We start from the raw sequence: 22,969 nt of genomic DNA, 5'->3' as shown, positions 1-22,969 counted from the left end.
CTAAATCAGTCTATTGTCTTCGAACCTGTTGTTTCTTTTGTTTGGAATGAACGCCCTTTGATAATTGCGGTTTTCGTTTGTTCTGTTTCAGGATGTGAAAAATGTAATAGCATCTCATAGTGATATTCTCAGTCCAGCAAGCTCAAGAGATGTCTCGGAATCATCTCAGTCCTCTGAATCAAGGTGGGTCTTGCGCACTGATTTTTACAACTATTTTTGTGAAGTCTAATATTAATTAATGAGGGTGTTGAGCAGCAGTTTTAGTTGGTCACATGCAACTAGCCACAGTATCCATTAATCCAACCAATCTTGAAGTACATTTTCTTCTGTGAAATAATGACAGCATCAGTGTTGGCAATACACATATCACCATTAAGGATTTTATTTAGACTATCAGTGCTTTACCCTCAGCATGTTTCCTCAGCCCTAAAAGGCGCTTGGAGTTATCTGTACCAATTGCGCGGCAATAAATGTGTCTCCAGTTTGAAATTACTTTTTCGGTAGAAGCTAATATCTTTTTTGGAGTGTTTCCCTTTCTTTACTGAGAGCAAAATTTAACCTGTAAAATATTTCAGAATGTTTCCAATGTCCATCTTGTACTCAAAATTCTACTCTCTCGCTTCCTTACCTAATCATTTAATCGTTCTCAGTCAACAATTCTTTCTAATTGATGTGAATTTCTCAAAGAATTAGTTTGTTTGATATTTCTGTATTGATACCTTTTCGGCTGAATGAATGATCATATTTTTATGAGGACTTGAACGTTTCCTAAAATTTCATGCTTCGGTAGAGAATTCCCTGGTGTTTTTACCTCATTTGAAGATCTTGTTTACTATTTTTGGTTTTTTTTTTTTTGTTACAGTAGTAAATCAACTGTCTCCAAATCAAGTACAGAGCCATTGAAATCAGAAGCGTCAACTTCAGAAACTAAAACTAGTGAAGATAGATTATGCAAAATTTGTTACACTGAAGAAATGGGTGTGGCATTCCTTCCTTGTGGTCACATCGTGGCATGTGTGAAATGCACCCCATCTCTAACGACATGTGCCGTGTGTCGGACACCCTTCCTAGCCACTGCTCGAGTGTATTTATCTTAAATCTTCCCCTTCGTTAATCGTTAAAATCTGAAAGAAATTTTTTTTTATTATTATTTTGCAAATGAACATGAAGTAAAAATATTTCCTGATTTATTGGTCTTGGATTTTATCTAAGTTGTCACACCCATTTTTGTGACTGTACGGTTCACCATCTCAATCCATACAGGGCCATTCTATATACTCCATTGACCTACCCAAAACTACAAGATCAGTCAATATGTCCACTTCAATAGCCTTGTAAGTAAAATTTGATGAAAGTGTGCCGCATCAACATAAGTATAGTTAAATTTCATAAATATGAGCAATATCGCTAACTTTAATATTTATTATATTTTATCTCTAATTCATATTTTTAAATGTTACTATTATTCGAGCTTTACCATCACACGGCTATTCGGTACTTTTACTTCATGTTCATTTTCTAATATTGGTTGAAGTAACCACTTTATAAACTGCACTTTAACCTATATGCCTCTTTTCTAGTACTACTATATTTGTAGTCATTACCTCATTCCTGATTAGAGGTAAACACTTAGGCCAACCAATTTAACTTCATTTCAAATGAATAATCTCTATGAAATGAGTATTTTGAAATAGCAAATCGCTATCTAACAATCCCTGTGAATCTGCAAATATAGTATTTACAAGATATTTCCAGAATCGTCAATATCACCCCTGAAATAGATAGGGTTTTAATTTTCTACTAACTCTGTAAAAATCATGGGTTAGCTAAGCATTATGTCATTACAGCTTGATAATGTCGTGCGTTCGAGCTTCTCTCTGAAGTAAGTGGTATTAGGATTTGCTCCATATTCATATGTTAATGCATTGACTGTCTCTTCGGCATCTCAAGTGCGGCATCAATTTGGTCTCATTTTACTAACATCATATTGTAATCCTCCGGATCTTTAAAGTCTAGAAGTACAAAATTTGTATTGAATTTATGACTCAGAAGCCTAGTAATGAATGAGCATGCATCAATGCCAGACTGAGATTATCCATGCCTTGGCAGTCGAAGCGTTACATCATGATGATTATGAAGCAATAAAGAAGGCAACTTGATAGTGAGGTAAAATCTTATGTAGCTTCACTGATCTCTGATTTTGATAGCTTTCTTGCTTATCTCTCCTTAAGCAACTGACGATATGTTTTAACTTCTTTTGTTGATTGTCTTGTTATTTCTCTAGTCAACTGTAAAGGTTATGGATTGTATAAAAAAAATCTAATGTAAGAACAGTTATCAGCATATTCTGCTGTGCCTACATACATATTGTAGTACACTCCAATTTTACTCTATCATGAACTCTCATCTCTCTCCATGTTCATTTGAACCAAAGTTTCTTATCGAAACTTTCAGCCTCATCAGGGTACTATATCTTGATCACCACTCAAATTTGCTGTTTGTATGTGGTTGGCTTTAATATAGAAACCTTAAATGAAAGAGATGTAAGTTATATCGGCGAGCAAATAAGTTTATTTTGCTTTCGCCCTCCATTCAAAGCTGTGAGAAAGTCTCAGTTGCTCTTTCCTATAGAAAATGTTAAAGTACATCTACCGTGTCTGTATTTAAATTTGTATTGTCATTCATTTTGGTGAAGGAGCAGCAATCAATGTACCTATGCACTATAATCCTGCGATTATAATGACTCCAGAATCAAATAACCAGTTGTACACCTGTCAGGGTTCTCTTCGAATATTCACACCTATTCATCTTGTAATATTATTTATTTTCTCCCCCCCCCCCCTTAATTTCCTGTGTTTTCACACTTGTGTGGGCCGAATCATATGCTTTGACGTAAAACTTGTAAAAATTTGTCTGCCCACTTTCCTTACGTGTTATTTCTCAAAGAGTTTTATTTTTTTAGTTATCTGTTTTTTTCTTTTCTTTTTTTCTTTTGTTGTATTTGAATTTTTGATTTGAATATCTGTAATCATAAATTTATAAGAGCACATAAAATGTTTCCTAATAAAAGAAGGTATAACTATTATATCCTTCAATAAATTCTGTCCTTAGGTGTGAAAGTTTAAAATCTGGGATATCGTAACTATGAAGGCGATTCAAAAGCCTAGATAATTTGAAGAGGAGGGCAGTTATTTTACAAGCCAGTTTCTGTGAAGACGACCTTATAAGAGCACTTTCTATGTTTCCTATTATTCAATCTTCCGATTGTAGTCTCTCTGTCCTTGTGTAAATTATGCACCAAGCATACTAGATTGAAAATATGGTCATCATTTGAAACCAAGGGCAAAATGAAATTTTTAAGTTCAACATTGCGTGCTTCCTGAAGAATTAGACGATTTCTCCCCTTTAAAGTGAGAATCATTAACATTTTTTTATCGGTAAGCCTCTTAGTGAAAGAACTGTCTCAGAATATCTATTTATTCAATGTCATCTTGCAATTTGCAAGTCTATTCAACTTTAGTGTCTGTAAGGAGTTAGCAAAAGTGTTAACCTCCTCTGCTAAATCCAAGTAATTCACTCACCTATTATGTAAAAAGCAAACATGCCTGTAAGTTAATCTAATTTATGTAAACACTTTTCTTGACACAATCCTCAATATTTTTTCTCCAGATTAAAGTTTACAGTTGCATTAAAGTACAAAAAAGAATTGGATCAAAGTCAAAATAATTTTTTATTTGCTGAAGTGATCTGGATGTTGTAAGTAGGAAACTGTAAATAATATGAAGTCATGTAATTTTTTTGTGAATACTTTAGCTTTTAAATAATTTCAAAAGAGATGAGAAAATAAATCAAACTCATCTTTAAATCTGACTTCTTTCTTGCATTCCCTCTCCTGATAGCAATTAGTTATGACCATTTGACCACACTACGCAGCAAGATACTGCAAATATTGAGTTTTCTAGAGTGTTGGGCTCTTTTTAATAAGTGCAGTCCACTTAGCCTAAAAAAATGTTGCCATGTGCTCTGTATGGAGAAATGTGAGGAGTTTAAGGGTTTTTTTTAATTAAAGAAATTTGAACTACAATAAAGTAATTTTCAGTTGAATTTTAATCCTGATACGATCTGTAAGGTGATCCAGTCTCGGAAAGTTAAGTGCATCCATTGCAAAATGGAGAAAAGTACCTAACAGCGCGCTGCGCTGTGATATGATAACCACTCTGTAGTATCAATTTTCTTTTTTTGTATTAGTTGTAATTCCCCACCAGATGAACTTAAAATCCTGTTCAACGGATGGTAAATAAGTTTTCAGAAGTTAGAAACTCTTGAAACAAGTACTGGAAACCCTCAACTGCATTTATCTCATAACTTGGGCGAGTGTCTCATTCAAATAACAAGTAAAAAATGGACAGAGTTCATCAGAAAGGAACCAACCTACATTTTCGAAAAAATTGAGTCAAGGATGTTTTGGAGTTCCTCTAGTTATATATTTTCTTCTGCCAAGAACTTAAAGTCAAAAAAAAAAAAATTATTTGAAAAGAGGCGTTAAAGTTTACTTTCTACACTCAGTCTCACAAAGGAATAAAACTTCAAACCTCTTTTCCTCGGATTCAACTTGATGTGGGTTGGTTCCTTTCTGATAAACTTGGTCCAAATATGGAGGATATAAGGGGCAAAGTACACATTCCCTTACGTGGACACACCAGGTGGATATCGGTTCTCAGGCCCTGTCCATATGAGCGCAATTGGCAGAATTTGGGGCGAATCGGATAAATGCAGGGCCGGATTTACCAATAGGCTACATAGGCTATAGCCTAGGGCGCAGCATTTTAAGGGGCGCAAAGTTTTTGAGAATTTATTAAAAAACCTGACTTATTAAAAAGTGTCTACGTTGTGGTTGACATAGGTGTTTTTTTAAAGGTGAATTTGAACATTTTCCGGACACTTAACATCCTCCTTCTGATCTGGAGGGGAGGGGCGTCTGGGAGACACCCCCCCCCCCCGCTCCCCACGAGAGCGCCTACTTTTAGGGGCGCCACCCTAAGTTTAGCCTAGGGCGCTAAACATGTAAATCCGGTCCTGGATAAATGAACTGGGATTACACGTTCTCAGATGTAGTTGAGTGATAATGAGGTCCAGGAACAAGTTCCTCCTTCATTTGGACAAGACCCAACAGCTGGGATTAACTTTTCCGGTGCTCACATCAAGCTAATACCTCACCTCATTGAAACCAATAGAATCCTCTGAGAAGGTCATAGTCGCCTAGTAGCCGAACTTAAGCTTGGATGATTAAATTCAGTTTCTAAAGTTTTAAGGGAGCTCACTTGAAGGAATAAAAGGGAAGAAAGTAGAATCGAAAACTTCATCTAATTCAATTAGGAAATTCCTTTTGAAGTAGAATAAATATTCTATTCAAATAGAAAATTACATACATTAAAATAACGTAACAATCACGCTGTTAAGACATGAGCACTTGATGGAAGGTTAACTTTACGGTTAACCTTTACAAAAACAAAACAACTCCTGAGCATGGTTTTCAGCCATTGTCGTAAAGAATAGGTGGGAATGTAGAAGCTACAGCAGAACAGCGTAGGGAAACAGTCCTCAAAGCAGTCTGAATTTAGAGTCCATGCAAAATAGGTCTATCAACTTGGAGACTGCAAAGGAGATCCATCATCTTCATACCTGCACTTTCTTTCGATGCTAAAATGACATCAGACGATCCTCTTCTACTGTCTAAACGGGCGTAGACTGACTTAGCGTGACTCTAATACACTGACAGAGCTTCTGCACACAAGCTTTTCAAAACAGGCTTTGTGCATACAAGTCAGATAAACCAATAGGAGGTGACAGTGAGTAGGTTTCATGCCTATACTTGCTGGCATTTTACAATTACCTTCCTCTAAGTCAAACTGCATAGGGACCAGATTGTTAGTTCCACTTAGAAGGCTTTTTGTTCTTACTTCTTATGAAAAATTTGACGGGGCCTTAAGAAAGTTTGACTTAAAGGAAAATTCCATGTAAAGAGCGTTTGATTCAGAGGAAGTTAACTGAACCAGCAAATGATTATCAGCAAATGAAATTAAAATAATTCCCTCATGCTTAAAAAATTTTAGTTGATGATTCCAAAATAAGCAGAAAATGGCTAAGCATGGCTTCAGAAATCAATTCAAAGGCCTTGTTCAATTATTCAGATGGGATTAAGAATAGATTTAAATTTTCCTCATTTTTTCTAAGGGGTACGTAAAAAAAAAGGTAACCAATTTATCGACTTCCCCTCACATGTATGGGAGTGAAAGAATGGCGCAGCACTACAAGCCACAACTGCTTGCTAATACAGCTACAATACAAAAATAATTTGATCTTAGTTTTCGAGAATTCCCTGATATCCCGTTTTCCAGGTGACCAGCAAACGTTCGTACAATTGTGAGGATCACTTCTTTTTTTTCTTGCGAGCCATCTGATTGAGCTCTCCTTGCTGCGCAGCACCCCAGGAGTAAATCTCCTTGACTTTCTGCCGCCGTTCTGCATCACTGGAAATGAGGGAAAAGGAAAAAAATTAGAAAAACAAGAAGGAGAGATTTGTAAAGAGAGGTTTACACGAGCACAAGCTGCATGAAAACTTTGAAAATAAATAGACAGAAATTACTGGGAATAGACGAATCCTTACTACCACAATCAGCTAAAGTCCACACCGAATAAATTGATGCACTTGAAAGGTCAGACAAAAGATCCGTCATCTTAATTCTTACATTCATTTTCAATACTTCAATGAAAATTACAGATATTCTGGCGCACACTAGAAGTGCATAGGCTTATTTGACGAGGACTATACGGTATGATTGAAAATATCGGTCTCCATAGGATGGGGAACACTTGGCCCACTTGCCCCTGTGTAGAAAAAAACTAATGGATGTCTATGCTTTCCTTCATAAATTTTACTGTTGTTATGATGTCGTTCTCCTTACTTACAAAATCAAGTCGCACAAGGTTTATTTGGAATCAGGAGAAACTTATCTTCATGACGTCATAAAATTACTCAAACTTGAAGAATTCAATAGGGAATGTAAAAAATCTTGCGAAGAAAAATCTATGATCCAGTATAATCTGGCCATGAGCTAGTGATTCTTTTCTTAAGAAAAATTTAACTTACCTCTTGGCCTGTTCCTTGAATTTAATTCTAGATATGAAGTCTTTGTCTCTTCTAATCTCACGCATAGCACCTTTCATTTCTTTACGATACGTTCGGAGTAATTTGACATGTTCTGCTTTAGGGTCACCTTCTTTTTCCTTCAAGAATTTCATATCATACCTAGTAAAAAAGATTAAAAACAGATACTTAGTTTGTAACGTAAATTTTGCGGAAAACACGAAATTAATACATGGAACTCTGAGTAATCACAGACACAATTGTTCTTTTTGATAAAGATGCCATGGAAAAAAAGAAAGCTTTGGCAAGTAAAGGAGGAATTATTTTTCTCTCCAAAAGCCCCTTTTCTGGGTCAAAAATATTTTTTTTGGGCTAGTTATGCATCTTTGATGAAAACTTGAGATTCGCAGTAATTGCAAGAACATTCCAAGGTTGAATAAAAAATGGGAACATAGTCTAAGCCAGAAAAACAAATTTTTTTCCAAATTCTTGCAATGCAAGCATTCATTAAAAACTGGACTTTTCCCTTTTTCGAATCAACTAATTTAATCGAACTCAACTGTTCATTGAAAAAAAAGCCAATAAACCAAAATTTCAATGTCCATGAAAGTTGTGTCAGAGAAGGATAAGTGAAAGCTCAAAAGTTTTTGTCGCTTGGGTCCTTCAAAATAAAGGTGTTCATTGACGATACAACAGTGCACACTATTTTTTTTAAAAAAAGGTTGAAAATATCAGTCAAAAATTTAGCGCCAATATATTATTTATGTTCTCAAATAAGAACACAAAACTACTTAAAGCGTGAACAAAAATTTCAACTTACACTGGCACTATTTTCGGCTCATATAGTTTCAGAATTTTTGGCTTTTCCTTTTCTTTCGTCAACACCTCCAATTTTTTGTCGATGGCTGTTTCTAGAGCCGAGTTGCACTCTTCCACTAGGGAAGAAAGAAAATCAGGATATTTTTCCACCTGGAAAAGAAAAGTCTCCTGTAGTGGGCTTTCATAGATCGAATTTAGGTTAATCAAATATTTTTCATACAGCAATTGGATGGCATTACCCAAAATCAACCCAACTACATTTCATATTGTCTTATTTCTCCTCGTGTTTTTTTTCCCCCTTCAACCTTTAACAGAAAACTGAAGACCACCTCGAAAATTTTTGCGAATTTTCACGAGATTGGAACAAATAGTTTCACATAATTATAAATCAAAATGTTGCATATTTTTCTGTTAAAGTAATCAGATACGGGACGGAATGTCTGATGTAGTAAGGCGGATTCAGCTTAAATTCGTACATTCAGTTTTTAATACAGTTTTTCAAAATGGAGAATTTTAGCATCTAATGGGTCAGCGAGTACTCTTAACTCTGGTAGTATTAACTCTAGCCAAATTCGTAAGCTCCAAAGTTACTAAAGTCATCCAGAATTTATATCTCAGCAACTAAAAATGATGAATGAAGTTTGTAAGAAATTATCGGTTTCTCTCCCTGACTCTCCATGAGGCCTCAGTTCTTTAAATTTGAACTGGTAGTTCAGGAGTAAATACTTTTTTACATGAGAAACTAGTAGCAAGTTCCGCCCACCATATAATAAAAGGATGATTGGAAATGTGCATTGCTGTATTGTGTAGTTATGGCCTCTGCTGTCCTTTGGCCAGAAATCATCGACACAGGAAACCTTTTTCCAGAATTTATTAAGGAAAAATGCGTAGTAGAGGCAAAAATCTAAACGGTTCCATCATGATCTATTCGTCATATTGCAGTCCTTGTTGCCAAAGTGCTGGATAGTACAAGCTGCACTGCCAATCATTTTATACTGGCAAAAAGTGAAGATAGTGCAAATGTTTACATTTTAACTATCAAATTTTGTGTTAGTGGCGAAATCTCTTTGTGAGAAGCTACAAAAGTATGCATAGTGAACGTTCATATGGGTATACTTGTCTAGCCATAAGAAACGATTTTTACAATAAAAAAACCTGTTAGAGAGGACCGACAGTGTACAGTTTACAGAATTTAATAACTTTAACTGTCGAATACTGAAATTGAACTTTTTAGAGTTACAAAATTTCAATGGAGAGCTCGAATTATGGAAAAAGAGTATGCCACAATTCTCTCGTTCACCTCCATGGACAGGGCTTGTCAGGAGTATCTGAGGTAGAAACGGATTTTCTTTTATACCTTGGGTTCAAAGTTCAAAAACTTGGGCTTAATGGAGAGTTCTTAGTAGAATCAACCAGGCACTTTTAAATTTGACTTGTCTTTTGAGTTTCTGAGATATGAATAGTGGAAACTTACTTTTGGGATGACTCGCATACGTGATCAAGAAGAGAACAAACTGGGCTAATTGTTAGACAAAGAATTCATTATATTATTTGATATAGCTGATCAATGAAAAAAAAACACCAGCGAGCTCTGAAGTTCATCTTAAAAATTTTAAACCTACCTGCAACTTGTTAATGCTATTCTTGATTGGAGCAAATATCATCGGACTGGCTGGAAGACTATTGTACCTATACGCAAATTGCGTAATGAACTTGAAAATGGTTGCAAGGACTCTCAGTTTGAAGTTATCGTCAAAATTGTCACTATCCTCGCTGAGATCAACTGCTTTCATTGTTATTTCTAGTTTATTGGCAGAGAGCCTGAGCATAAAAAAATCAAACAATTATCAGCAAAGTTAACAGTGAAAATAATAACAGATAATTAAACATCATATGCAGCCTTCTGCTTGAACATTTATAGTCATACTAAAGTGACCGACGAGTTGAAGGATGTGACACACAAAGGCTGTTTGATGGCCCAGGTTCGTGGAAAATCTACATCAAAGAAAGTCACAAGTTCAGCATATTCTGCATATCGACGGCTGAAGTAAAAAAAATACCTATTACAGTTTGGAGTGTTGTAAGTATCGGCTCATATTTTATTGTTTCAAGAGAAAACTAATCAACAGTTTCTGTTGAAATTTTCTGTGAATTTTTTTTACCCATTCAAAATCAAATAACACAAAATCTCTGGGAAAAATTTTAACTACTGTAAAGTAAAAAATAAGAGCTTAATCAGAGTTTTTTAAACGTTAAAATTGAGCTACACTTTTTTGGGCATTTCCCCTGATTCTTTCATTCTTTCCCCTGACTTTTCCTGGTTTTCACTTATTTTGGAGATTATCTTACATTCTCCAGTTTTCCCGTTATCCTTAATTGTCGCAACCCTGTGATCCTCTGTAATGTAATTGAAATCCATAAATAAACCTAAAACCTGTTAAGCTGGATTTGATTAGCAACTTTTGTTTTGTACGGCCTTGAAACACATCTCCCCCTCATGTACAGACAAAATTCAAGTTAGAAAATTCCATCTGGGACCAGAAACACTAATAAAGGCGGTAAAGATGAACTTACTGATTTTTATCAAATGATTCTGAAAGAACTAAAACTTTATGTCTTGGAAGACCAGGAAGACACACTTTATGATTTTGATCAGGTGAGGCCATGGAGAGCAGAGCTTGGATCACATTTACAACCTCTGGAGCGTACCTTTTGGATAGTTCAGTGTACTGAAAATGAGGGATGACGATTTTAGCCAAACAGCACAAATTACAACTCACAAATACCAGATTGGGTGATGGAAAAATAATGATACAAATGATAATTTTAGTTATAGTTCAGGAGAACTGGAGAGACAAACCCATACTTGTAGGAACTCTTATTATTCCACTGCGTACAAAATCTGAATGGCAACATTCTTAACTAAGTATCTATGTTTGAAAATTTTGAGTTTCCTTTTTTCCCCAACGCAGTTTGCCTGGTGTGTAGATTCATGGAGATAAGACATTTAGGTGGGTAAGATAATACTTTCAGGACTGAAAGGGTAAATTTTTAACTCGTATTCCTTTACCTTGTTGTTTCATTGAACATATGTTTCAGTGCGCACTTGTCTACCAAAACATGTCTTGAATAAAACAAGAAGGTAAAGGAATTTCGTTTTAAAAATTTGCGCGACTTTTAACCATAGCTCCTAAATTTCCTGCTTTGAACTAATCGTCTTTCGATGTTACAATAATATGTATTACATAATTCACCAACATAAACTTAATTGAGTATTTTGTTATTTAGGTATTGATTTTCACGCTTTCTAATTTACAGTGCAGTTTTGCCCAAGACATTTTTTTCTTTGAAAATCTAATTAAATTCCTTTTGCATGCAGAGAAAATGTAAGTGCTGATTTTTTAATTCCAATGATGTACCAAGGGATGTAGATTGTGAATAGTCATTCATAAAACTTACCTCTAGAATCAGAGCAATGATGAAAAGTGATGATGCAATATCTTTTCTCGACTCCAATCGGCACTGATGTAGGATATGAAGCATTAAAATAATACAAGGGGTGACAACAGGATGTCGAAGATCACTTGTTGGGTACAACAATGAGATTAGTTTGAAAAAAAGTAGCTGCAAAATAGGAAAAGATAGCAGAGGAATTAAAAATAAAAAATAACCTGGGATGGAATTTCAATTATTTTGAAAATGATTAAAATAGGACAGAAATTTTGAAATACTGAAACTTTCAAGAAGCTCGCAACCAAAGAAAAATATTCTAAAATTTCAAAACTTAGGGCAATTTAGCCAAATTGCGGATGGTGAAAGTCAAAGCAGCCAAAATATTTTTCAAATGCATGTAATACATTTTGAAATAGTAAATAGTTGAGTTTCACATTGTTTGATAAGATTCTTCTGATAAAACTTAAAAGGGAAGGGCTAAAAATAAATACTCTGTTTGTGGTATTTAAGCAAGCGGCGACAAAATGTTTCAGTTTATATCATTCTCTATAAAAGGACTGAATTAATGAGGAAAGGGGGCTCAAAAAATTTTTCTTCAAAAAATGTTTTTTTTCCTTCTTTTGGGAGGACGCTAGAGAGGAGGCAATATAAACTTGTTATATCCCTCCCCTTTCTGTACTAAATACATACATTGTAGGAAAGGGTTTGAAAAGAGGTAATTGTTGATACAAACTACAAGTCTCTATGATCTATTTTTTAATGGTGATGGGGCAAATTTTTTGATATTTTAACTTTATCTGACTGCCAGTAATTGTAGTAGTGACAGATTGAAATATCCACGTTTTGACGAAAAGTTTATTCTTTTAATAAACCTCCAATAATGTTGGCATTTACTTTTAGTGGACATATTAAGCATCGAACATACCAAACTGTGCATTATCACAATCGAAATTCTTAGTTGAACACTTTCACTCATCACTTCAATCACACTAAGTTCAAGCATTATTGTGATGCAGGTGCAGAAACTTCCTGACCAGCAAACTTGCCGGTCGTATAGAATGATGGAACCCTAGCAAGAGCGGGAAAAACGGGGGAACCCATGAGAAAGTATAGAATTTAAGCGGTAAAAAAGTCCAATATATTAGGTTAAAGTATTTTTTCTTTTCTTTTGTCTTCAAGAGGAAGCAATCATGCATTATGGTTAAAAATAAAGGGATAGGATTGATTGAACTTCGGGGAAGGCCGAATGAATGGATAGGCTTGGAACTTTCTGCACCCTTGTTGGAATGTGTACATCAATTTGGTAAAACTTTATGAAAAACCAGATAAATGTTAAAACATACCGTATCAGTACTTGGATAAGATCGATGCAATTTCCGGTATGGGTTTTGCTTTTCTTTGATGACTTCTCTGAGACAGTTACCAGCACTTTCTGGACAAAACTGACACAGATCGTATAGATAGGGAGCCATACAATCTAATGTTGACCAGCATTCCTAGAATTAAAAAGAATACCACTGTTAAATAAATTTATCTTTGTAGTTGATACATTGAATTAGTAGAAGCAGATATTAAAAAATTAGTAGCCCTATGCCCTATTTACACTAAGTTAGATGATTCAATTAAGTATGAAATAAACTAGGTGCGAATCGCCCGCTATCTTGAAAAAATTAAGACAAGCCATAACAATGAGAGATAACTGGAGAGAGATTTTAGATAAAATTTGAAGATTAAGTTAGTAACCATTAACTTTTGAAGTTGAAATTACTACCTTCACGCAAAATGAACTAATGACTTCAAGTGAAAACTTGTTTGGGATGGCGTGTTGTGGTCTCATGTGATAAAGAAGAAACAATAGTCTCTGTTGCAGTAAAAAAAAGGGGGAAAAAAGAAAATGAAAAATAATTGTGTAATCCTAGGTGAATAAGATGTGTCCTTACCAATGGATTGGTCGAAGAAGCTAAGTCGTGCAAATGCTGCAGTAAGAGCGCAAACAAGTTTTTCAATTTCTCTTTGTTGCTTTCAAGAAGACTTGGATGATTACACTTGATCATTCTTTCTAATATGACTGCTTTCTGCTCAGCTGTTCTATTAGCAAGCACATTTTCTAATTCTTCATAGCTTTCAGGTGCTGCAAGGGAAAATAAAACAAATGTACTTCAAGCAAAATAAAGAAACTAACACGATTGATAATGTGACCTTGAAAGTGTTGAACCAGCCCAAATCATTGTCATTAGATAGCTGAACAGATTTAAGCAAAATCAACCTAACTGAAATTCGCATTGCCCTATCCCTCCAATTTGTTACTTTTTTACTTGAGAACTAAGCGACACAATGTCTTGTAACTTACTGAGAGTCTCCCCTAAAGTACATAGAATATACAGTAGACTCTCGATTATCCGACACATCGTTACCGTCAGGGATGTTGGGTAATCAAAACCACCAAAAAAAGAATAAAAAATGCCATTCCAGGCTTTGTTTGTGACTGTATTGTTGTGAAGCACAAACTTGGCCAACTTCCCATCATATTTGAAAAAAAAAAACATTTAATTGGAAAAAAAATACTAAAAACCACACAAGAGCATATTCAATTTTTGCCAAAAAAAACCAGTTTCCGCAGAATCTTGTCCGGAAAGGCCATGTTTCAGTGGTGAAAAAATTGCTTCGGATTATAGAGATTTGACTGCACTCACAAAATTTTAAGATAGAATATTGTTTGGTTTTCTTTTAAAATAATAAAATATAAAATGAAATTAGGTAACATCTGATTTAGTTGCAATAATTCTGGTTGATTCACAAAAAAAGAAAGAAGGAGCCCTAAACAGTATAATTTTTCAAAAAGGCAATGGTAAACCTACCTTCAGATAAATTGAAAAAACTTATGAACCTGTTAATGTTGAAATGAGTAGAGGAAAAACGGCGATAGTATTGAACAAGTCGCAATCAAGTGTTTCATTACCTTTAAAAGTATATGGCAATTCCTTCCTGGCGGATTCCATCAACAATTTTTTCCTTTTGAGAATTTCAGCAAAAACAGCAGGGTCCACTTTAAGAGCTGCTGAAGGACTTTTCTCCTTTTCTTCATGCACTCCACCAAATCTTACTTTCTTGGCAGAGTCTGCTTTGCCATCATCGACAGGTTTGGAAGAATCATCTCCAGCGGACTGATTGGACTTAAGTTTCTTGGCAGAGGTTTTTTTATCCGGCACTATTTCATCAGAGGTAAGCTTTCTTTTATTTCCTACCAAATTTTCAGATTTATCATCTTCTGTTCCTTCATTATCAGAATCATTATCGTCGCTTGAATCGCTTTTCAAGTCAGAGAGATCATCTTCGCTGCTGTCGCTTTCTTCTCCTCCACCTCCTTCTCCTTCATATTCATTGCCGTCTTCGTCTCCTTCTTCTCCTTTCTCGGAATCTGAGGAGTCACTATCTTCTTCTCCACTCTCCTCACTGGAACTAGATCCTGTTCTCGCACTCTTCTCGTCCGCTTCTGTTGTTTGAAAATTAACATTTGACAAAATTAGATCGGTAATGTTTAATTAAAAAAGATGGAAAATATCTGAGCTCACATCACTATGAGGGATTTGTATTGGTTATGATCTGGAATTGAATAATTATTATGAACTGTCAAAAATGCATGGTGGAAACCATCTCTTTTCAGAGACAATTTTAATTGGATTACGTCTTGGATCTCTAATTCAAATGACTAGAAGAATTTAAAGCACGACCAAGGTCTGCTTTAAAAAAAATCTGATTCTTGAAGTTTTTTTGCATTCATACCTTGAGCAACGAAGCGGATTAAAACTCTGCATTATGTGTTATCAGTCTACTGTTAACATGTATAGCTTACAATCTAAATATCCCGGTTTCTTCTTTATTGAAATTCTAAATTACAAAAAATTAATAAAAAGTAAGTTATACACTTTCCCATTTCATGAGTTTATATTGCTTTAAGGGACTTATCTAGAAAAAAAAGCACCATGGCATTTTAGTTTTTTCTCAACCTAATATTTTTTAAAAATAATACAGAGTTAGAATTTCAAAGCAAAATAGAGGGAGATTGAGAGAATGAATTAAAATTTAAAACTTGAGCAATATGTATCGATGGTGAAGCTCCCAAACCACATACCTTGGTTTGCTACGTTGTTGACTTCCTGTTGTACTTTATTTTTCAAATGGAAAACAACTTACCATCAAATTTTTCAAACTACCATAATTTTTCTTCTCTGTGCGAAAAAAATTATTTTCAAGCTTTGAGGTATGATGTTGATTTGTTCTTCTTTAAAAAAGTAAAATGGGAACGGAGATTTTAGAACACCCCAAACGAGATATGTGGTTTGGGAATTTCACCGTCCGTGTACTTCTTCTGAACATATTGAACACTCAGACCATTGCTGAAAAAGAGATTAACTGAGCACTTCCTTATCTAGAGGGCATCATTCAAAGGATAAAGAGTGATTAAAAAAAATTACCTGCATTAAGCTTCTTCAAGATTCCACTTATGGGTCTTCCCTCATTATTATAAGTAAGGGTTTCATCATCCTCATTGTCAGAACCATAGAAACTGGAAAAATAAAATTACAGCATAATATAGAAAGCTCGAGTTTATTAAGTGCCCCAGAGGATGCTTATTTCAATTCATTTTGATTTTGTGGACTAACACAGTAGTTGAGCAAGTAAAAGCATTTCAAAAGCCACTGGCAATAAATTACCAATAAATGTAAGGTCTTGTCTACTCTTTCATTTCTTTGCTTATAGAAATTAGTAGATCTTTAAAGAGAAAAAAAGATGTGAGATCAAATGCCATCTCCTGGTTGCCCTCAAGTTAAGTATATCATGATGGGGAAAATCTTCAGGCTTCTTGACTATCAACTGAAAATATTGACTAATAGATTATTTTTACCAGTGCTCCTCTTACACGTGGTAGGCACCCTGCCTCATCATATGAACTGCTTAGCAATCAAAATGATCTGAGATAAATTAATACAGTATTAAAGATCAGCTAACATCTAGGAAGATTTTCATTTAATGTTTTCTTTTTTTTGCTGTGTTTTAAAGGTAAAGGTAGAATGAGATGAAGGTTAACCCAACTACCCCTAACTTCAAGCAGTAAGGCTATTTAAGGCAAATTTAGGCACTTAATGGTCATTTGAGCCTTAATTAATGTTTGGTTGTTAATAAACAGCACAGTACATAATGCTATGACTAAACCAGAGGAAAACAATATACTCACCAATCATCCAAGTCATCAGCACTTTGATGTTTAGGTTTCTCAATTTTCTTGTCTTCTTCAATGCCTTTCATCCTCCGTAGACGCTCTGCCTCCAAACTTTCTAATCTCTCCTTCTCTTCACGAATGATTTCCTCTTCAGATTTTAGCTTGTCAGAAGGCTGAAAGGTTAAAAAAAATGTATTAAAAACATTGATTATTGAAATTTAGCTCAGTATGGATTCAGGTATTAAAACCTCATTGCTCATGCTGCCACTTTGTGAAAATGGGATGAGAACCTAGGAGAATAGAGATTTGAAATAGAGATTTTTGAACCATTGTTAGCTTTTTTTATTATTCACATAGAAATGGAAGCAGAGCGGTAGCGGATCCAGCAGGGATGCAGAAAGTTCTTGGCTGCCACACTTCAGTAGCGAGTGGCTTCTTTGCTATCAAAATTTAGGATATGCTCTGATCTTTGCAATTTTATTATAAGTATGGACTGACTTACTAGCCCACGGGCTTCAAATTTAAGTTGACGTAAGGCAACATCGTAGGAATTTTTATCTTTCCCTTCAACGTCCTTCGTTGCTTCCTCTACGGGTTTTTTTGATGAGGCAGAAACCAAAGGAATGAGTTCTTTCCATGTGGCATCTAATTTTTGTGTCAACTCCAGTGTTTTCTCCTTATTCATCATTTTTTCAGCCTTCCTCTTCTTCGATTCCAGAATAAGTTTTTCGATTAAATCTTGATGATTATTTGGTTTGTTGGACTTGCTCAACAGACCTCCTCCAAAATGAGCTTCTTCTACAAAGTCAGCTGAAAAAAGAGCAAATATCATTCAAGTAAATTAAGCCATGAGATGACCATTTCATTTTTTAACAGAGAACTTAACTACTCAACGCCTTTCACCTTTCTGTGAAAATTCACAGAAATACGTATGATACGGTTGAATTTCACCTTGAATAATAAATACGAGGGGAGACCAAAAAAAAAAAACCGCAATTTCGCTGCAAACCCAAGCAACGGTCATAAAATTCCGGGCTCCACCACTGAAAGGTGTTACTAGGAGCTCTGAGGAGTCACTGGGTAACTTACAACGTCGTATCACATTTTGTTTTCTTTTGGTGAGCTTTAGCATGAGCGGCCTTTGGCATGTTCATCGTTTTTTTAAGATAGGTGATTTTCATGGGCAACACGCAGCTAACTCTGTCAATTCTCAAGGTAAATCTTGCAGGGAACATGCTACACCAATAAATTTAGTGAGGAAATGTTTTTTTGCGTTTTTAAGTGTGATTTATTGTTCGAAAGGCGACCGTAAGTGGATAGGACAGTGAATGATAGATCAATTCGGCAAAAACGCATTTTCGGCCCAAATTTTTTGATAGCTCAATCTATTCTAAAAACGGGTCACAATAAATGTGCATCACTGGACTCTCCTGACTTATTTTTTTGAAAGGACTAATTTTTTCTTTTCATTTTATTGATAGTGGGGTCTCTTCAGAATTTTTGGGATTGTGAGATTTACATTTTATTTAAAATCAACGGTTTTTTTTTCTTGCTAAGCAACAACCTTATGTAAATAAAATTGAACTACAAATCCAAACGAAAAAATTGTTTGCACTTCGTGTAATAAGACACTTAGACTAACGGTAGACAGTCACTCAAATAAAATGTACCGATCACCAATGTTATTAAGGTTTCTTGCCTAAAATCTATTCACTTCGAAAAAAAAAGTATTCAAATCAATACTCTTCGAAGGTTTACACTAGATCGTACAAAAAGATTAGTATTTTGTTACATTTAGTATTTATCACTTCTTCCCCAATAATTTCCTGCAGCTTCTCAAATTTTCAACTTGAAGACTTATAAGTTGTTCGATTAAAAAGAAAATCATTGACTGCAGTAATGACGAAGTCAACCTACTAAAGAAATCTTATTTTATTCTCTATGATTAAGTAGAATTTTGTGGTATATTCCTGATTTACTGGGCCTTCACAAAATTCTTGAAATTTGCCAGTTTATTATGATGCTCGCTACATGTTTTAAATGAGACAGAAAAAGCTGTAAAAACAGAAAACGAGGTATAAAAAATTTTACCATCAAGGCGGCCACCAGCAGTTCCTACATTTTCTTCATCCTCATCATCACTGCGAGGATCATCAAACTTCTCAACGTCTTCTAAAGTTCTTCCTCTGTGAGTTAAAACGTTTATTTCTGCATCATCGTCAAGATTGAATATTGATTTCTAAAAATAAACAAATGATCATAGTTGAGTATAAATAATGTCATTTGGAAAAATTAGCCCCTAATTTATTTAATGCGATGGTAGGAAAATTTGATACACTAAAACATTGAAATAGCCATGCTCAAATTAATGTTTCTTTTTAGAGGGGGGGGGGGGGGGTGAAGATACACAATTTACATAAAAACCAAAACAAAAAATTCATTTGGTTCGAGCTAATTGAATTCCAATGAGTGATGATTTGGTGAAATGATAGAGAAAGAATCAGGACCAATCATAAAAGTAAGCTTTCATCATCCATACATAACTTTATTGCTGAACAAAAACTTGAGAATTCATAGAAAAAATCCCATTATGAAGAAGTAAAAAATATTAATAGTTCCAGTTCGATCATGAAATTTCCTGACAATTTCTAGTTTTTTAGACCTGCAGACACCCTGTTGAGGCTAATTTTAATTAAAGTGCCGAACCTCTTAAGGATGTTCTGCCCAGTTTTGTCTCATCGAACATCAACATTGAAACAATTGATTGCAACATTGAAAACATTGATTCGTCATTGCTGAATTCGTAGTTGCCGACAGGTTCGACCAATCAGACCCGTAGGTTTTCCTTTTCTAGGACGACCTTGCAGGACAGTACCAAAATTATGCACCAACATTACGATTCATGAGTCACCAAAATTGGAAGTACCGAACTCAAAATAAAATGGCAGCTGGGAGGTTCAGGCGCAAAAGTAGTACCGAACCTCTGAATAATATTCACTCAAAATCTGCAAAAAATCAATATTTAGAAGAATAGCAAAGTTAACAGAATGAACCAATTGATATGCAGAGGACAGGATTAAGACATACCTTTGTCTTGTGCTCCTTTAAGCGTTCTGCAGTAAATCTTGCCATGATGCGGTCATCATTCGTCATTGCTGAATTTCGCTCTCCAATTCGCTTGTCTAAAAATTTGTTGGCTTTATCCTTTATTTTGTATTCTTGAAGAAGACTAACTTTCCTCTAAAACAAAGTGCACACAATTTACATTTACAAAGAAAATAAAAAGAAAATAGGAGAAGAAATAAAACTAGAGAGAACCATCTGCCTAGCTGCTGGCCGTGATGTGTTATGCTAATACTTCTGAAGGAGCAATTCATCTTACTAAAGAACATCCAGACCCACACATAAAATGCAAGAAAAAAAGAAAATTCATAAATACAAGGCCACAGGAACACTTTCAGGTGAAATAATCAGAATTCGGAACTGGCAGGTACAGACACTGTCTTGAAACCGTCCTCAAAATTAAGAATACTTTCATAAATATTACCAGTATGTTCAATGGAAAAGATTAAATGATACATCACTTGCAAAAGCTGGTCAAGCATTCAGAAAGTTCCAAAACGCTGACCATTTGCTGTGTTCCTCCATTTTTGCCTCCTGCACCAACATGCCTTGAGGCAAAATGCCCCATTTTATAACAAAATAAAAAATGGGTTTGCTCCACTTTTTTGGAGCATGGAGCAAAAAAGGGTGATTGTTTTGTTCTCATCATGGGATCCAAGATGTATCTAACGTTTGCACAATCCTAGGATCGCAAGAGATCACTAAATGTGTGATAAGTTTAAAAAAGAAAACGACAGAGGGTGCCCGCCTTATTTTTGCCAGTCATTGTGGAACGATGTAAACTCAAACAAGAAGGTTTGGCAAAGGCTGAATGAATGAAGTGATAAATTCCTCAAGCTATGAATAGAAGAATATTCATTATGAGTTTAAAAAGTTTATAAGAAATGGCAGAGAGGTTTTTACCTTTTGAATGGCTTTGTGTCTGGCAATTCCTGGATATCCAACAGCATTTTTTGCTTTTTTGCCTAGAACCTGATGTTTTGATTTATTGATATGAATCTCAAAAGGATTCATTTTAGGTTTGGATTGGGTCTGAGGCTTCGGCTTTGGACCCGCTCGTTTTCGGCCTCTATTATTCCGTACTTTGGCCATGACTAGTTTTTCACTTAGGATCACACGTCTCAAATTGCCTATGCTGTAGTGAAATAGGTTTGATCCTGCTTTACTCCTATACCTGTGGGAACATGAGAGTTGCACAGTTTAATCAAGTAAAATAAATGGTATCAATGAGAGTGATAATATGAAAGGACGTGTCTCCATTCAGAAAATTAACTTCATGACTTAGAGTAAAGAGAATATAAGTTAAGTGGGTGTTGTAGTACAAAATATATAAATTTATGCACTTTAAAAGCTAATGAAACTGAAAAGTTCTCATTTAAACTCCTTTTATCATTTGCAAAGAGTCCTTACTTGGAAAGAGTCAAAGAGATGAAGTCATAAACTTTGCTGAGTAATACTCATGGTAAACTGAAATAGAGCTTATTTTGAAAAGCTTGTCCTTTTAAGCTGTATGTGTCGAGTAGGGAATTCCGTACGCGCACTGCAAAGAAGATGTATCTTGAGAAGATAAGTTATCTTGAACAGGCTTCATCTATTTGCAAAATCAGTCTTGTATATTTAATCCAACCTAAGTGCCTACTAACTTGGCCAATCACACATGGTCACATTGCCAATCCTCTTTTATCATACAGTAAACTTCTAAACACAAAACAGTAGGACAAAATAAGATGATTGTCGAGTCACAAAAGGAACGCGGGTCATTCCATGTCAAATTAGACAAAAAATTAGCACTTTTGGACCTGACCCCCTCAGAATTGAATGAAATTTGGCACACTCTTTCCGTTCACTAAGCTGAGCTGAAAAACTTAAATTTAATTTTTTTGGATGTTCGGTTCAACTTTTATTAAGCTGTAAAGTTTGGGCAAATTGACAGACGTAGCACCTTTAAGAGGCTGTAACTTATTGAAATATATCAAAAAGGGGTAAATTAAATCAAGCAAAATTTAGACTTGAGGTCGGGTCATAACGTGAGGAATCCGGATACAAAAATTCAGAGTGGAGACTTGATGGAGTCACAAGATATAAGCAAAAAACGCTCGTTTTTCGCGGTGCAAAAGCTCGGCTGTTGACGCAAGAGGCTCCTGGCCGCTGCATTCCTGGAACTCTTTCGCCCGGGTCGGGACATCCGCCACAGCATACGCGGCTAGGAGCCGCTTGCGTCAGTAGCCGAGCTTTTGCACCGCGAAAAACGAACGTTTTTTGCTCATAACTTTTGACTCCATCAAGTCTCCACACTGAATTTTTGCATCCGGATTCCTCTTGATATCACCGACCTCAAGTCAAAATTTCGCACAGTTAAATTTACCCCTATTTGAGATGTTTAAATTTTCGACTCTACCTACAATTTTTTAATAAAAAAATTAGAAGTTCTGTCAAATTGTGTTACTTGTAAATGGATAAAAAGTGCATTTACAGGTCTTTTCATTGGTACCACAATGTTTCGCTCGGATTAACCATTTTGAAGTTACAGGCTCTTGAAGGTGCTACGTCTCTTACTTTGCCCGAACTATCCAAAAAAATTAAAATTTACGTTTTTCAGCTCAGCTTAGCGAACAGAAGGAGTGTGCCAAATTTCAGTAAATCCTGAGGGGGTCAGGTCAAATCACTGGTCTGATTTGGCGTGGAATGACCCACACGGGGTGAAAAGTCTTCGTTACGCCAGGTACTAAAGTATTAGTAGTACATCAAAATCCACTCTTAGCACACAGAATTCTTGAAGTTCTGAGGTTGGAAAACGTTTAGAAGTAACCTTAGTAGATCAATTCCTGATCCTTAGATTAGGAGAAAACGTATTATGCACTAAATACCTGTCAGCTTCCCATCCATTTCTCAAAAAAGGAAGAAAGTGGAAGGATTATCACTGTAATTCAGCTTGGGTTCTGAGGTTCCCTGAGGCGTCCGACTCCACCAATAGACAAAACTTAAATATTATACAAGTGACAAATATGTTATACAATGGTTTCTTGACATGATAAATCAAATGAATGTACAGAGCAGATTCACAAGTAAATTCATTTGCAAAACGTCAATTTTTATAGAGGAGTACACGTGTTTCAACCACACAATCACAAATCAACATGGAATTTCAATTTTTAACCTCAAAACAAAACAAAACGATCTTCAACCGGTGTGGGGTGTGCGAAACA

At 35.3% G+C, this 22,969-nt stretch overlaps 2 protein-coding genes across 7 annotated transcripts in view; one reads left to right on the top strand and one right to left on the bottom strand.

Moving 5' to 3' along the window:
- The window catches only part of LOC109044806 (death-associated inhibitor of apoptosis 1), a 183,767-nt gene extending 179,902 nt beyond the window's left edge, over positions 1–3,865 (top strand). For 5 of the 6 annotated variants that reach the window (XM_019062737.2, XM_019062742.2, XM_019062741.2 and 2 more), the window contains 2 exons: positions 92–183; positions 863–3,865. In XM_019062737.2, coding sequence (XP_018918282.1) covers positions 92–183; positions 863–1,097 — 327 coding nt within the window. In that variant the 3' untranslated portion in view covers positions 1,098–3,865. The remainder of the gene's footprint in view (positions 1–91; positions 184–862) is intronic. The other variant, XM_019062738.2, reaches the window with a different exon arrangement.
- A 1,480-nt stretch (positions 3,866–5,345) lies between these two features.
- On the bottom strand, positions 5,346–22,890 carry l(3)07882 (Nucleolar protein 14 homolog l(3)07882). The gene is made up of 16 exons (XM_019062736.2): positions 22,631–22,890; positions 20,667–20,937; positions 19,728–19,880; positions 18,732–18,879; positions 17,143–17,450; positions 16,656–16,813; positions 15,895–15,986; positions 14,379–14,912; positions 13,360–13,550; positions 12,763–12,915; positions 11,426–11,590; positions 10,541–10,695; positions 9,589–9,787; positions 7,968–8,116; positions 7,151–7,309; positions 5,346–6,530 (listed from the first exon to the last, which is right to left on the bottom strand). The coding sequence occupies exons 2-16, from the start codon at positions 20,853–20,855 to the stop codon at positions 6,431–6,433; spliced, it is 2,853 nt and encodes a 950-aa protein (XP_018918281.2). The 5' UTR covers positions 20,856–20,937; positions 22,631–22,890; the 3' UTR covers positions 5,346–6,430.
- Between the last annotated feature and the right edge of the window lie 79 nt (positions 22,891–22,969).

Source organism: Bemisia tabaci, chromosome 5, assembly GCF_918797505.1.
Source record: "Bemisia tabaci chromosome 5, PGI_BMITA_v3".
NCBI lineage: Eukaryota > Metazoa > Arthropoda > Insecta > Hemiptera > Aleyrodidae > Bemisia > Bemisia tabaci.
Note: the sequence above shows the minus strand (reverse complement) of the source record. Positions and strands in the feature narration are given on the sequence as shown.